Source organism: Acartia tonsa, chromosome 10, assembly GCF_053477335.1.
Source record: "Acartia tonsa isolate MP-2025a chromosome 10, ASM5347733v1, whole genome shotgun sequence".
Classification (NCBI taxonomy): domain Eukaryota; kingdom Metazoa; phylum Arthropoda; class Copepoda; order Calanoida; family Acartiidae; genus Acartia; species Acartia tonsa.
The window spans coordinates 39,566,127-39,581,368 of record NC_137269.1 but is presented as its reverse complement, the minus strand read 5'-3'; the positions used below and the strand labels follow the sequence as shown (position 1 = coordinate 39,581,368).

Genomic DNA, 15,242 nt, shown 5'->3' with positions numbered 1-15,242 from the left:
TAAACATACATCTAATCATCATTTCATTGTATGACCCTATATTGAGGATACTGAAATATATGTATTGCTATCAAATATAACATGAATAATTTTCTTTTCATTCAAAATAATTACGACATAAAACTTTAAAAAGAACAAATTGCAAAGAGCATATTGAAAATGTCAAAAACATGTTTTTCAGGGATCTTAAGGGATAAGCTATGGATAATAAATTTGATTCTGTAGATGCAATTTTTTTTTAAACATTAGGCACTGCTTGTATTAACATAAAATTCAAATTTAACAAAAGTGCCCAAAGTTTTCAACCCAAGGATTAAAAGAGCTTTAAGTACAATCATAAAATTAACAGTCCAATGTCAACTTCCTCCCTGATATTTTGAAAAAAATCTAAAAAAAAATTTTTTATTAACAAAAACGAAATCCCTAAGTTACTTGAAAAATTCATGAATATGCCTATAAGTTGTACAGCAGTATTTGGGAAAAGTTGAAACAATTCTTTTTTTTTTAAACAGGATTATAGTTTCGAGCATATCTTGTTATTTAAACTTATTAAAAACGAAGGGACATTTTCTTTTTTATTGTAGTTGTGCTTGCTTCAAATAAATCATTTGGGATAAAAATGTGACCCTCCCATTTTTAATAAATAAGTGTGAACCTTATGCCTATTTCCTGCGGGGGGGAACCAAACCCTGCAGGTTACCCATTATCCAAAATAACCAAACTTTGCCTAACCAAAAGTGAAAAGAAAAATATACCCCCTTTTTTTCATTTATTAAAAAAAAGATTGGGGGGGTTGGTTTTTTCACCAATTTCTAAATTGCATCCAATAAAATAATTAAAATCGTAAAAATTAAAAGTAATTAATAAAAATCTTAGAAAGATAGATTTTAATGTATTTAATCATTATTAGATCTATGAAAGAAGACGTTCTACTGATTGAATAGAATTTCATTAATCATTATTATTTTATGAGCGAAGCCACTCTGTAATTAAACATTTCTATCTGCAATTCTTTTTTTCTTTTTTTCGTGCTTTTAATCAAATCTATTTCAAAACAATCCCATTTTATTTATTCAATCTTTGAAAAGAAAAACACATTTCTAGCCCCTATGGGAGGGAACCTGTACCTACGCAGTACCATCCCTGCGGGGCTAGTTTTATCATTGCCTAACCTAACCTACAACGAGCTTGAAATTGACGTTTGTTTAATGATTGTGGTCCAAATGTGACAAGAGGGAAACCAACTCTTACTTTATGTCTTAAGTTTTGTCTTTTAGCTTCAGATACTTTTTTTCATTTTCATTGCATTTAACTGTTATTTTTTATAAACTTACATAGCTTATTTTGTTCTCTTTTATCTAAATCTACGTGTTTTCGTTTTTTTTTCATAGAACGTCTTCTGAATGAATAAAAATATGTTTATCTGTATGTATAGGTATTGTATATAATAATTTAAAAATAAACTATTTTTCTCATTTCTTTTGCATTTTCAAAAATATTTTTTTTCTGGATAAAAAAACATTATTTCTAAATTTTATAAGATTTGAGAATGATAACAAGAGAAAACATACATACATTGTATTTTTGTTGTTGTTATTAATGGAAAGCTAATCTAGATTTAAATTATGTTGGTCGGTCTGTCATGCTCTAAAAGTTCATACAAAGTTCAGTTGCCTGTGTGTGCGAGTGTGTGTAGATGTGTTTGTCTGTTTGTGTGTGTGTGTGTATTACCTTCTTATTTCCTTCTTGCGCCAGACAAAAGTCTAAAATTTCAAATTTTTGTTTTATTTGCATAAATAGCTGCGCTACTATTGGACGTAGTTGTCCTTGTTATCCTGCATGAATATTGTAATATCTGGTTTTGATTGATTTTACAAATTTTTTTTTTAATTTTCCGCCTTTTAACTGTAATAACCAGCCCCCCCCCCCTCATTTTTGATAAATTATGATTATATGAGCATTATGCCAACAAATCTATAGTATAGATGTATATACAGATAACTTTTCCTTTTCCAATGACCTTTTTCGTCTGCTAGCAAATTGTTTTCTGCTACTTGGCTGTGTTAATATTCCCGACACCATTAGTTAATTTTTAAAGATCCAAATGAGAGTCGGCACCAGATCATTGGGATTGGGACATACGGTTATTTAACCCATTTCTCCTCTAGTATTTTAATCTAATATTATGCCTATTAACAAACTTTTTAAAGTTAAAGTAAATTCGACGAGTTACTATCCAATAGTTGATTAGAGGATTTTTATAAACAAAAATCAAAATTGTAATGTTCTGCCTATCAAAACAAAGAACTAGTAGTACATTTTATCATTCGTGTAAGGATCAGATTTCATATCTAACATATTTAATTTCCACATGTCAAAAATTATCATAACAAAAAAATAGCATGTATTAATTATTCAATATTTTTCTTCAGTTTGAAAATTTAACAATTTCTGGAAAGGTTTTTTTATATTCATATGTAAATTTCTCTCTGGGATAGTTTTGATCTATTTTACTGCCCCCCCCCCCCCCCCCGCTTGAATACATGTTTTTTTGTTTTTGCCAGGAAAATTTCAAAATCAGCAATATTCTTGTAAAAAAAAATTTGCATGAGTATCTTTATGCTTTTTACTGCTAAACTTTTTGGCGAGGTTCGGCAACCGCAAACAAGCCGCCAATTTGCTGCAATTTCAATCCTTTTAATTTGTCAGATTTTATAGCAGCTGGCTTGCGGCTACCTAGCCCTGCTGTTGAGCCAGACAAAACAAAATTCAATACTTTAAAAACTTTGAAGATTGTATAAATTCATATTTTAAACTTTTACCTATCTAAATTGTCTCGTATTCTAATAAAAACAAAATTCTAGAATGTTTGCAGATATCTGGACGATTAGACTGACTGTGTTTTCCTTTTTTTTGTTGATGAAATCCATGTTCTAATTTTGGGCTTTTGTCATTTTCAGTGAAGCTTTATATAGTAGCTTTAAAATCATTATTCTACAGCTTGATGTTGATCATAAAGTACATTTATATATCAGCAAGGATTTAATGGGATAAGACAATTGCATCCCAAATGATGATACAAAAATTTAACCCAACCCAAAGGACGTCCAAGGGGAGGGGAGGGGTAAAGTGGTGATTACCAACCCCCCTCCAAACGAATTTTTTCAATTTTACCCCCCCCCCCCCGAAAAAAAAAAAAAAAAAAAAAAAAAAACATTTTACCCCGGAGGTAAATTTGGGGGGGGGGGGGGTAAAAAATTTACCCCTGCCAACAGATTTCAGGGGAGGTAACTACATATCCGCGGAAAGCCGTTTAAAATACGATGAGAGAAATAACTATTAAAGTATGTCTCAGAACCGGTTCTAATCCAGCGGATATTGATTGTTTTCGAAGCCATGCTAGAAATTGGTTTAAGTTAATCCTTATACTAAAGTAACAGGATGTCTGTGTGTCTGTGTATCTGTGTGTCTGTGTGTCTGTACCGAAGGATCTCGCTACCCGCTGAACCGATCGGGTTCTCCTTAACAGGGTAGCTTCTCATAGGTCCCGGGAAGGTTTAAAACCCCCCAAAAAAATGAAAAATCCCCCCCCAAAAAAAAAATTTTAAATTTTTTAACTAAAATTAAAAATGAGGAGGGGGGGGCACCCCCCTAGAGGCCTTTAGGGAAACTTGAGAAGAAGGGAGTTGAATTCCAACGCCCAATTTAAGAAGAAAATTGTTTTTTTAAATTGTGCTATTTCTATGATGCGTTCAAATCTCTAAGAATATTTTAAAAATTTCCGATTTTTTGTGATTTCTCTTAGGAGGATGGTGGTACCCTCCCCCAAAATATTTATAAACCTTCCCGGGATCTATGAGAAGCTATCCTTTTAAGGAGAACCCGATCGGTTCAGCGGTTAGCGAGATCCTTCTGTACAGACAAACAGTCATCCTGTTACTTTATTATAAGGATATAATTAATATGTGTAAACTTATTTGTTACTTCTTATCAATTGTTTGGAGGGGGGGTTTTAGTTAATGTTTGTTTCTTTTTCTCACTCCAAGATAAAACCCAACTATATATATAAAGATCTTAAAATATTTAACATTTTTGTCAAAAATAAGTCTTTTATCTGAATTACAAAAGAGGCTTTTAAAAAGGCATTAAAGAAATAACCAGAAACATTTTCCCACCCTTTGCCCCAACTTAATTATTATAATTTAGTTTGTCGACTTATGACAATATGTGGTCATAGCTGACTATTTAAAAATGATATCATTATTTACGTTGTATATATTTTTTTTAATAAAAGAGGCCATGGCTCACAAATTATAGACACACATCATGATCCTTTAATTTGCAGAAAATGGTTTTTTGACGGGCGGAAAAATTAAAGGTATAAAATCTCAAGCATAGTAAAACCCTAAAGGCAACCATGAGCCCCACGTGGATGTGATATAAATATGACCAGACAATTGTGTGGTTCTTTGAAAATGGCCATAATTCTAAAAATATAATAATAGAATAATCAAGGACTGAATCATATTTTTCTTTTTTTCTATTGGTATTTAAAGGAGAATAATGCCCGATTAATTATTCTCTTCACCCCCCCCCCCCCCCCGCCAATGCATAAAGACTGTAATTATTTCAAAAAATAATATTAATTGAAAGTTTTGAAAATATTTGAGGTAATAATTTATAATTTACATCCTGTCAATAATTAAGATTTTTGAATACTACAATTTTTGAATCCTAAAATAACAGAGGTGGGTTTTTTATAAGTGAAAGTGAAAGTGGAAAAGGGGGTGGGGGCAAATATTTTTATGAACAATGCCGCGTAGGAACTAAACAGAGTATACAACTATTTATTTAATTATTTTGCTTTTCTTGGTACGGCCTTCATAGAAGAAAAACAAATATCTTAAATCTATTTTTGCTGCATATTAATTAATGCATCTTTTTATAGCTGTATTAGACATTATACAAATGGCTAAAATGATAACTTTAAAATTTTGAATTCTTAAGTTGTATACTCTGTTTAGTTCCTACGGGGGATTGTTCATTATAATATTTGCCCCCACCCCCTTTTCCACTTTCACTTTCACTTATAAAAACCCACCTCAGGTTTATTTGCTGTAAATTTTGACATCCTTACATGTACACTTTAAGTAATACAAACCTAATTCGACAGATATGTCTTCCACAATTTCAACAATGCATATATAGATAATATCCAGGGAGGGAGGAGACAATGGCTTAGGCTTTAAATGTGTTTAATCTACGTCTGATGTTTTCCCTAAGAATCATTATATACAAGGTCCAAGCTAATTGCTGCAACGATTGTGTTCTCTTTTTTGGAAAAAATGACACAAATCATAGGTTTTATGCTGTTTTCTACCCCTTCCAGCATCTTCAAACCCAGAGCTACTAGCTGCTAGTAGCTAACAACGGAATTATTTGAAATGATATTATTTGACTAAATTGTCTGTTTTCGTCTCCCTTTATTCTTTATGATATAGGCACTCTAAAGTTCCAAATAAGCAATGTTCCAATCATCATAGCTACTCTATGACCATTAAGTACTCATTGCTTGTTTTTTTTATTTTATTAAATACTAGCGGCTTCGCCCCTAGCCTCTAGGGGCTTTGCCCCAAGAGGTGATAAAAAAAATTAATATTTATTGTTTTTAGTGAGAGAATGTTGCTATTCTTTCATTCAAAATAAATGCTGGAATAAAAAATAATAATAAAAAGGACAGCCTGCAGCAGCCAGTATCAGAGCAAAATAAAAAATAAAAAAATAATAATAAAAAGGGCAGCCTGCGGCAGCCTGTATCAGAGCAAAATAAAAAATAAGGGGGGGATTTTTTGTTTTTGGGGGGGTTAGGGGTGTCCCACCCCCCAAGAAAATAGCTTAAAACCACCACAGGACCAATAGGTATATACCCTCAAGAGTAGAATTCGATCGGTTCAGTGGTTACCGAGATCTTAAGCTTCAGACGGACGGACGGACGGACGGACAGACAGACATCGTACTACTTTGTATTATTGATTGATTGTGTTGCACAAACCAGGGATCTAAATGGGTAAGACATTGATCGAGAAATTGATGTACATACCCCTTAAAAGTTACCCCTTAATGGTTAAAACGTTTGAACACTTAACTTAATGAAACAACCAATCAAAATTCAATAAAAGTCACCAAAGTTGTCAAGCCAACGAATATGAAAATGTTATTAAAAACTTGAACAGCCTGATGCCCCTTCCCTACCTATGTGTAAACGTTGAGTGTCCAAAATTTTCCACCAAAAATTATAATACACATAATAGGTAGTTTTGTTTATCTTCATTAAGGTTGTAATTAAAGTTGTTATCCCTGGTATTAAATCGAAGTTAGCTAGATTGCACGACAGTTTTTTTAATATTTATTTCTTTGCAAGGAGGGACTTTTAGATGTACGTACATATCATGAATATAAAGTTGATGCGCTACAAAGAATTAGAATGCCTAATTTATGTTGATGAGTTAGACAAAGTTTAGCATAACACGTCTCAAGTATAACAAAGTATAAACCTTCATATTATAGAATACAGTATGACCCTTAAAATTTTTGTAGACTACAGTATGACCCTTAAAATTTTTGTAGACTACAGTATGACTCTTAAAAGATTTTTAGATATACCCTATACAATATATCATCATAACAGAATTAACTTCAAAAGATTTTATTAATACATTGTAGTAATAAAATTATTTTATGGACAAACAATCAACCTAGTAAAAGAGTCTGACTCTGATTATGACGTAAAAAAAATTAGCCAATGAGAGACCAGTATACACTGTAATTGACCAATAGTAAAATTTATAGTGACCTCTCATCGGTTACTTTTTTTATGGCATAATCAGAGTCAGACACTTTTACTAGGTTCCAAACAAAAAAAACCATAAAAGAAATTAGTCTTTCAGTTTGATCATTTAAAGTATGACCCAAAAGATATTTATAGATACAGCCCTTAAAAAATTTGAATTTACAGTATGACCCTTTAAAAAAATCCCTACATAAAACAGGGCCTTTGTTGAGTTATTTTTTCATACAGTTTTGGTTAAATATAAATATTATTGTACTTGTGTAAAAAATGCAAAGTTTAAAATATTAGACAAAACAAAAGTTTTTATTTGAACAGTGATGACACAGGAAAATATTGAACAAAGTGCTTTTGAGCCTGTTGAGCTTTGGTGTTGTTATTTTATCAATGACTTGCAGCCACGCCCCTAGAGGCCTTGAAGTGGGTGGGGGAGAGTCGACTCACACCACTTTAAGGTTTACTTTAAAGATTAAAAGTAAGAAGAGTTTGATTTTGGGATTGGCATTTTTTTTCAATGGGCAATTTCTTTTGGTAGGGTATTGGTATCCTCCTCCAAAATAATTTTAAAAACTTCATTGTATAAGAGAAACATATCGGTGCAGCGGTCAGCGAAGTCCTTCTTTACTCACAGGCACTGCACACACATAGATCCTCGTTACTTTGTTATAAAGATAGACTAAACTCAATGTGTAATTATGAAACTGGAGTTACATCATAATTTTATCCAGAATAAAAATGTAATAAATTACCATGTCGACATTGTTTATTAGCCTTGAGATAGTAAGTCAGTAGATGTAGAATATTATACGCGGATAATATTTCCCCTGTCATTCATTGGTTTGTTCATTTAATAGGAGGGGGAAGAAATGGGGTAAAGGGATTGGATGTTCACTTTATTAGAAAACATGATAATCTGATGTAAGATTCAAATAACAAATAATAACTCCATTGGTAAGTCAATTCAATCTTTCAGGTTTAACAGGTTATATATTATTTTTAGCAAAAACTTTATCCCAGTAAGCAGTTTATTTATTTAGTAAAAGAATAATGGATGTATTATTACTTGGATCTTACATTAGATTTTTATGTTTATGTTATGTTTATTTTCCCCCATCCTCCCTCCTACTGGATGAAAAAACTGACAAACAAATGACAGGAGAAATAGGCAATAGCAACCTAAATTGACGACAATTTTTCCACATCTCTTTTATATCCATTAAAAGAATTAATTGTGAGAAAAGATTATAAAAAAAATGATTCATAAAATTGTTTAAACATTTCATAATTCTCTTAATAACAAGGATGGCAACATCCATAAAAGCGAAGCACTGAAACGGTAGGACAAACGGACATTAACACTTGTATAGTATCTGAACTGAATAATCAGAATTTAAAAGTATAAGAGTCGAAGCAAAATTGTAAGTAAATTTGTTGAAAAACTGCTTGAAGCAGGATAATGTTTATGGACATACTAACATTTTTAGGAATTGATTATAGAGTTGCTTCGCTTATAATATTGTTCTTTGTTGTCCCAGGAATCAATATACCAAAAATCAGATAAAACGGATAATTAGAACACTTGAAAATTTGTTGTTAAAAAAGTAGAAAAATCAACTTGTTTAAAATGGACATACGGACATTTTAGTAATGATTATAGAGTTGCTACGCTTTCTAAATCGTACCCAACTACTACAGGAATCAACATACAAAGTTTGAAATCGATAGGACAATTCTAACATGCCTAAATTAACAACCATAGTACAAAAATATTTATGAAATGAACTAAAACACCCTTGTTTTCTCAATTAGATTTTAGAGAAGCTTTAATTCTTGAAAATCTTGCTAAAGTTCCTTGATTTTAGAAACCTAAATTTGCTATATAAACAATAGAAAACCTCTGAATAATTTAATCCTTTTTCTTCATTTTATCAACTGTCCAATGTATAAAAGCCAGTGGCGTGCATTGGGTTGTTCGCACCAGAAAATTTTGAAGGTGAATTTTTAGAAAATCAAGGAGGGTGTTTTACATACAACAAGAGGGGTGTAGGGTTAAGCGAGTTAAAACACTCCTCTAAATGTCCACCAACTCATTCAAAAGTAAAAAAGTGTCTCTGAATTGGCAATAAGAAAAATTCACACCCCCCCCCCCTGAGGGCATGGTTTTTTTACCTTCACACCTTCCTTGGCTGTATTAGGGGGGTGTAACTGAGGGATGTAAACACTTTTCAAGTAAGATGTTTAGGGGTGTAGGGAAGTGGACACCTAGGGGGGTGTATTCGCACTTTTGTTTAAAGATGTAAAAAAATACTTTTACTCTTTTCACATCTGTAATACTTATGACATCTAAAAATATAATTACGTTTATGTTTAAATGTTTAAAATGATGATTTAGTGATTGCATGATAATTAAATAATTATTTTCTAATTATTGAAAATGTTATCAAAATAATTATAGTTCATTTTCTTTCTTCCTCCAATAAAGTTAGAAAATAGAGAGTCAAAAATTTTCTCTGAATTTTGCCAGGAGATGCCCCCCCCCCCCCCCTCCATTATATAGTATACATTTTCTGTCAAATCTCCATGGCTTTTGTTTAAGTAATTTTTTTGTTATGCTACAAAAAGTGTCAATGTATTTTGAGGCAGGTTGCTTCCTTGCTTTAAATCTACTCTTATGCATTTATATTGTAACCACGTAATCATTTTGAAAGTCAGATATCAAATATTTATCAGTAAGGAATTTAGAAACAAAAATGGTTGTAGAATATACGTGGATATTATGACAGGGTTAAAATTTCATTCGTTTAGGTTGCTATTTCCCCTGTAATTTATTGTTCAGTTCGGTTAACCAATAGGAGAGGAGAGTATGGGGAAAAGGGTGAATGGAGGGATTGTTATATTAGCCCGCTACAAGTTTCACTTATTAGAGTACATAATAAATGTGGTGTAAGCTCCAATAAATAATAAATAATACTGAAACAAAAGAGTACAGTGCAGAGTTTCAGTGGATTTCTTTGAAGCCCATATTAAATAAGAACAAGGATGACAACATACATAAAAGCGAACCTTTAAAATGGTAGGAAAAACGAAAAACGAAAATTTAAAATTTGTAGAGTGTCAATAAATAGAATATAAATGTATAACAGTTGAAACAAAATTGTTATTAAATTTGTTTTAAAAAACTGCTTAAACGCATGATAATGTTTAATGCCATATTTACATACATACTCACATGTTTATAGACATGCTTCGATTATAACTTTGTACTTTTGTGTCCTAGGAATCAGTATTCCAAAAATCAGATCAATCGGATTATTACATCACATAAAAATTTGTTTTTAAAAAAGTTAAAAATCAACATGTTTAAAATGGACGTACGGACATTCTGGTAACGATTATAGAGTTATTACGCTTTCTAAATTGTGCCTAACTTTTACAGGAATTACCATGCAAAGTTTAAAATCGATAGGACAGTTCTAACATAAAATAACGAAAAAAAGCTATCCGTTCCAGACGGACGGACGGATTTATTTTAATGTTTAATTAAAGTAGAATTTTGGTATTAATATTATGAAAAGGTTAAAAAAAATAGAAGTTTACAAATATTTCATCTTTTTTGTATTTGGTGTTTTCCTTCATAATGCCTTTTGAGCAACGAAGCTGTTTTAATAATTTAATAATATAATTAGGGTATGTCCGTACAACCATATGTAAATAACCGTTAGCTTTTATCGTTAATCTAAGCATGTTAAAGTTGTCGTAACGATTTCAAACTTTGCATGATGATTCCTGTAACAGTGTAGCAACTAAATAATGGTTACTTATTGTTGGATTTGCATATTGTATGTACCCTAAACTAAATGTTTAAATAAACTGCTTTAAATATGGCTGTCAAAGTATATGTTTAATGTAATATTAATAAATGCTTAAAATGTATAATTTAGAAAATTTGCTTTAAAATTCTTTAGAATGTTTTTCAGAGACATTTATTTTTTTTATTTTAGGACATGGAAAATGGAAGCGCGCGCCACAATGGATGTAATATCAATGGAGGTAACAAAATAATAATTATTTGTCAAAAAATTACTTATTTAATTCAATTCAATTCAATTCAAATTTATTTACCGTAAGATCCGACAAACCCCTGATCTTGGACAATTATCCTCCATCAGGACAATAAATAATATATATATAATATATTGACAATGTAAAAACAGATAATATTAAATAGTTATTAAAATTTGGTTTATTAGATACATTACAGTTAGGGAGTTGAATCCATTTTTATAGAAGCAGAAATATAATCTATGATTATGGTTTGGACCCTCTAAAACTGTAATCTACCTTTCCACTTTCCCCTCTCTTGGTGAAGATATCTTCAACGCCGATACGATTTTTGAAATGTAAGATTCTACTTTCCCTTCTCTTGGTGAAGATATCTTCAACGCCGATACGATTTTTGAAATGTAAGATTCTACTTTCCCCTCTCTTGGTGAAGATATCTTCAACGCCAATACGATTTTTGAAATTTAAGATTCCACTTTTGCCTCTCTTGGTGAAGATATCTTCAACAAGAGAGACAAAAGTGGAATCTTATATTTCAAAAATCGTATCGGCGTTGAAGATATCTTCACCAAGAGAGGGGAAAGGGGAAGGGTAGATTACAGTTTTAGAGGGTCTAAACCATAATCATAGATTATATTTCTGCTTCTATAAAAATGGATTCAACTCCCTAACTGCATTATCACAATGTTTGCAGTTATAAGTGATGGTTTATTATTTAGAACCTTAATTTAAAAACAAGTATAGTAGCATGATTAGCACTAAACCTGAACTAAGGGCTAAACGAACATTCATAATTATCTTTTAATAATGTGCTTTTATAATGCTGTAATAGTTATTTCTCGCATCGTATTATAGACGGCTTTCCGCGGATATAGAATGTACAATTATAAGATTAAAACTAGTTTTTTTAGCCCCGAGGTGCCGAAGGCACCGGCTAAAAGACTGGTTTTCATCTGATGATTGTACATTTTTATATTCGTAGAAAGCTGGATATAATAAGATGCTAGACATAGTTTTTTCGTATGGATGAGAACCGGTTCCTATCCACCGGATTCGAATGAATACGAGAAAATCTTTTATTAAAAGTTGTAATTGTAGTGATGCTTTTAAAATAAAATCATTGATCATTCTTAAGAAATCCATCCAATAGGATTATTGTACAACTTCAACCAAATGGAAGGACTGATTTTAAAAATAGCTTTAGAGAGTTGCTATACTTAAAATAGAAAAACTTTTTTTAAAAAGGAAATGTAAAACTTTCTTCAGAAATTGTCTGAACTATTTTTGTTGCCAAAGTAAGCTAATAAAAATTTTATAATATCTCAAATTTTCGCGTATATCACTCATAAACGTCCAAATATTTTATATTTTAAAGTGGGGGGGTTAAAATTTTTCGACTTTTATATATTGATTAATGAGTTCTGACACTCTACAGGTGTTAAACTTCGTTTGTCCTTCCGTTTCAGAGCTTCGCTTTTATGGATGTTGTCATCCTTGTTAAGGTTCTCTTTTATGGCAAGATTATGGGATTAAATCATAAAGAGAGGGGTAGGTTTCTGGTAAAATCCGTAAAGGTTATAAGCTAAAAACAGTAGTAGAACGATAAAAAATTTATGCTAACTTTTTAAAAAAAAATTTGTCTATTGTTCTTTTCAATAAGAAATACACATATTTAGTGAATATTATTGTTTTACTACTATTTTAAGCCTTAAAACACACACCTTTACGGATTCTACCAGAAACCTACCCCTCTCTTTGTCAACTAAAATCTTTGTCTGCTAAACAGTCCTTTTTATTTGGACGTATAATTATGTCTGATCGACAATCTAGAGTAATAAATCTGTTTTCCAAATTTTTAACCAAAACTTGATTAAAAGTAAAGAACAGAGACAAAATTTGTTTTACCTTGAAAAGTATGTTCTACAAATCTTAGGTTAGCTTACTCATGAAAACAGTTTTCTTCGTCCTATATTCTATATCACCTGGATGTGTTTATGATTAGTATTCGCTTTGTTTCGAGTTTGTCCTGTAAAATCTCAGAAATGGTAATACCTACCTTTACCTATCATATCCACCTCTTTACATTACATGTGTATTGATATTTAGTAGCATGACCGATAGACCGACAGATTATTACAAATTACATTATAGATTCTCATTTATAACGGGAATCTACAAAAAAAAAATCTGCTGTATATATTCAACAGCAGCCGAAAAATTCCCCTATTCCGATTACTTACAAACGGACGGACGGACGGACATTTTCGACTTAGCTCATCCACTGTAAAGCCAAAAAAAACATAACATTCACATTAACTATTCCAAAGCTTCGCTCCATCAGTTGTGTGCTTACTTGTTTCAATGAAAAGATACAATTTTGTGCTTTAACTAATTTTAGTTCGGAGATTAAAACAGGGAGGGAAATAAAGAATAAAACTACATTATCTTCTTCCTTAAATTTAGTTACATAATGTAGCCAGAGTAATGTTGTACATGTCAGAATTGTGGGTAGGATTAATTTATCATCCGTTGCTGTATACCTGAATACCCTGTTGGTAATCTCTGAGAACACAAGATAATTTAAAAGAAAATCCCTTTTTATTAGTTTTTAGCCAACGAAAATTCATTCCACAAGAAATTAAGTTTTTTTACTAAGTAGAAACTAGATCTTCTTTAAAGTGAAGCTTCTTTTATATAATAAGGTTTTAACGTCAGTTCAACAAGAACAGTAAAGCCTTTTTTTTATTTTTGGTGTGATTTCACTTTTGATTTAGGTTTCAATTGGAAAACGTAAAAAAATGAGTGGCAGGAAGTGTATTTTTTCTCGGGGTGACTTCTCTTGTGAGGGGTTGGAGTACCATTTCTTAAAATAGATATGAATCTTTAAGAAGCTGAAAAGGTAAACCATTTCGGTTAAGGGGTTAATAAAATCCTTCGCCACAAACATGCAGACAAATAGACATCCTGTTTCTTTTTTTAGAAAGATAAATATTCTTTTTTTTTGTTGCAGACAACAACAATCACAGGAACCTGGATGGGTTGGGGTCCCGCAAGGCTAGCAACATGAATCATGATGACCTGGATGTGAATGGTATCAAGTCAGAACTCAGACAGGTTGGTCATTCAGAGAGCAGGGATAGGTCAATTGACAGGAAATTAATCTTAATGGTTTATCCTTTTATGACCTCGCTATGCTGTAAATAGTATGTTTCTTATCAGGGTTACAGGAATAGGAAATGGACAAATAAAATATTTGGGGGGGGAGGGGGGAGGTGTAGGATCCTCCCGCTCTCTGGAGTATAATTATAATGAGACATGAATTACGTCAGCAAGAAAAGGAAGGTGCACAGTAGACAGGTTACAAAATAAATTTTCCTTTCAATTTATGAGTGGAAAATTCTGTCTTCTGTAGCATAACATTTTGTGGAATATCATTGTCGAATACAGAGGTGGATTCTTTTTAAACTTTTTGGCTCACTGGCTCACTAAAATCAGTAAGGCTCGCAGTGAGGCAAAATTATCCCCACCTAATTCTTAACGAACACAGTAAAAGTGTCTGACTGATTATGACGTAACAAAAAAAATTAGCCAATGAGAGGCCATTATTGACCGATGGTAAAATGTATAGTGGCCTCTTAACGGTTCATTCTTAACGAGCCTCACTAATTTTAGTGAGGCAGTGAGTAAAAAAGTTTTTTGAGAATTCACCTCAGGACGGGTGACGCGGGGCGGAAAGTGGGGGAGACAGATATATATTACTTTTTGGTATAAATTGCCTATAAACATTCAATTTAGATTTCAAAAGGATAAAGAAATTTATTATATTGATTCATCGATTTTTTAGTAGCCGTCGAAAGAATTTACTAATTTAAAAGTAGCAGCGCTACCACAAATGATAATATTGGACGGGTCTAATGTAAGAATAGATTTGTAAAGATTGCCAAAATAAAGTATTATCACTTACATATCCCAACAAAAAATATGACATGTTGTCGCTTCATTATTAGATAGTTACTTAATAAACTCCAGCCTACTTATTTATATTGTCTACGTAAAGTAGAACTTTTTATTTCATAATAAATTAGCTGGATGGATGTATGTCCGATAAGATCTTGTAAACGGTTAAACCTGTTAGTTTACATTATTCCTGAAAGTTTCGTAGAGGACAAATGCCCAACCATTTTTTTGAGGTGGGTAAAATGAGGGGTTTGCAGAAGGATATGTAATGAGTTTATTTTAATTTTGAGGGGGGTAAAATGAGGGATTTCAAAGTTTTAGAGGATTAAAAAAAACATTGGATGTCTGTCTATGGGTATATCAATTCCAACCTTCT

General features: G+C 31.8%; 1 protein-coding gene across 2 annotated transcripts in view; it reads left to right on the top strand.

Annotated features, from left to right (window-relative positions):
* Positions 1-15,242, top strand: part of LOC145330618 (FMRFamide receptor-like) — a 167,750-nt gene that overhangs the window by 132,991 nt on the left and 19,517 nt on the right. For both annotated transcript variants that reach the window (XM_080175280.1, XM_080175279.1), the window contains 2 exons: positions 10,849-10,897; positions 13,920-14,023. In XM_080175280.1, coding sequence (XP_080031406.1) covers positions 10,849-10,897; positions 13,920-14,023 — 153 coding nt within the window. The remainder of the gene's footprint in view (positions 1-10,848; positions 10,898-13,919; positions 14,024-15,242) is intronic.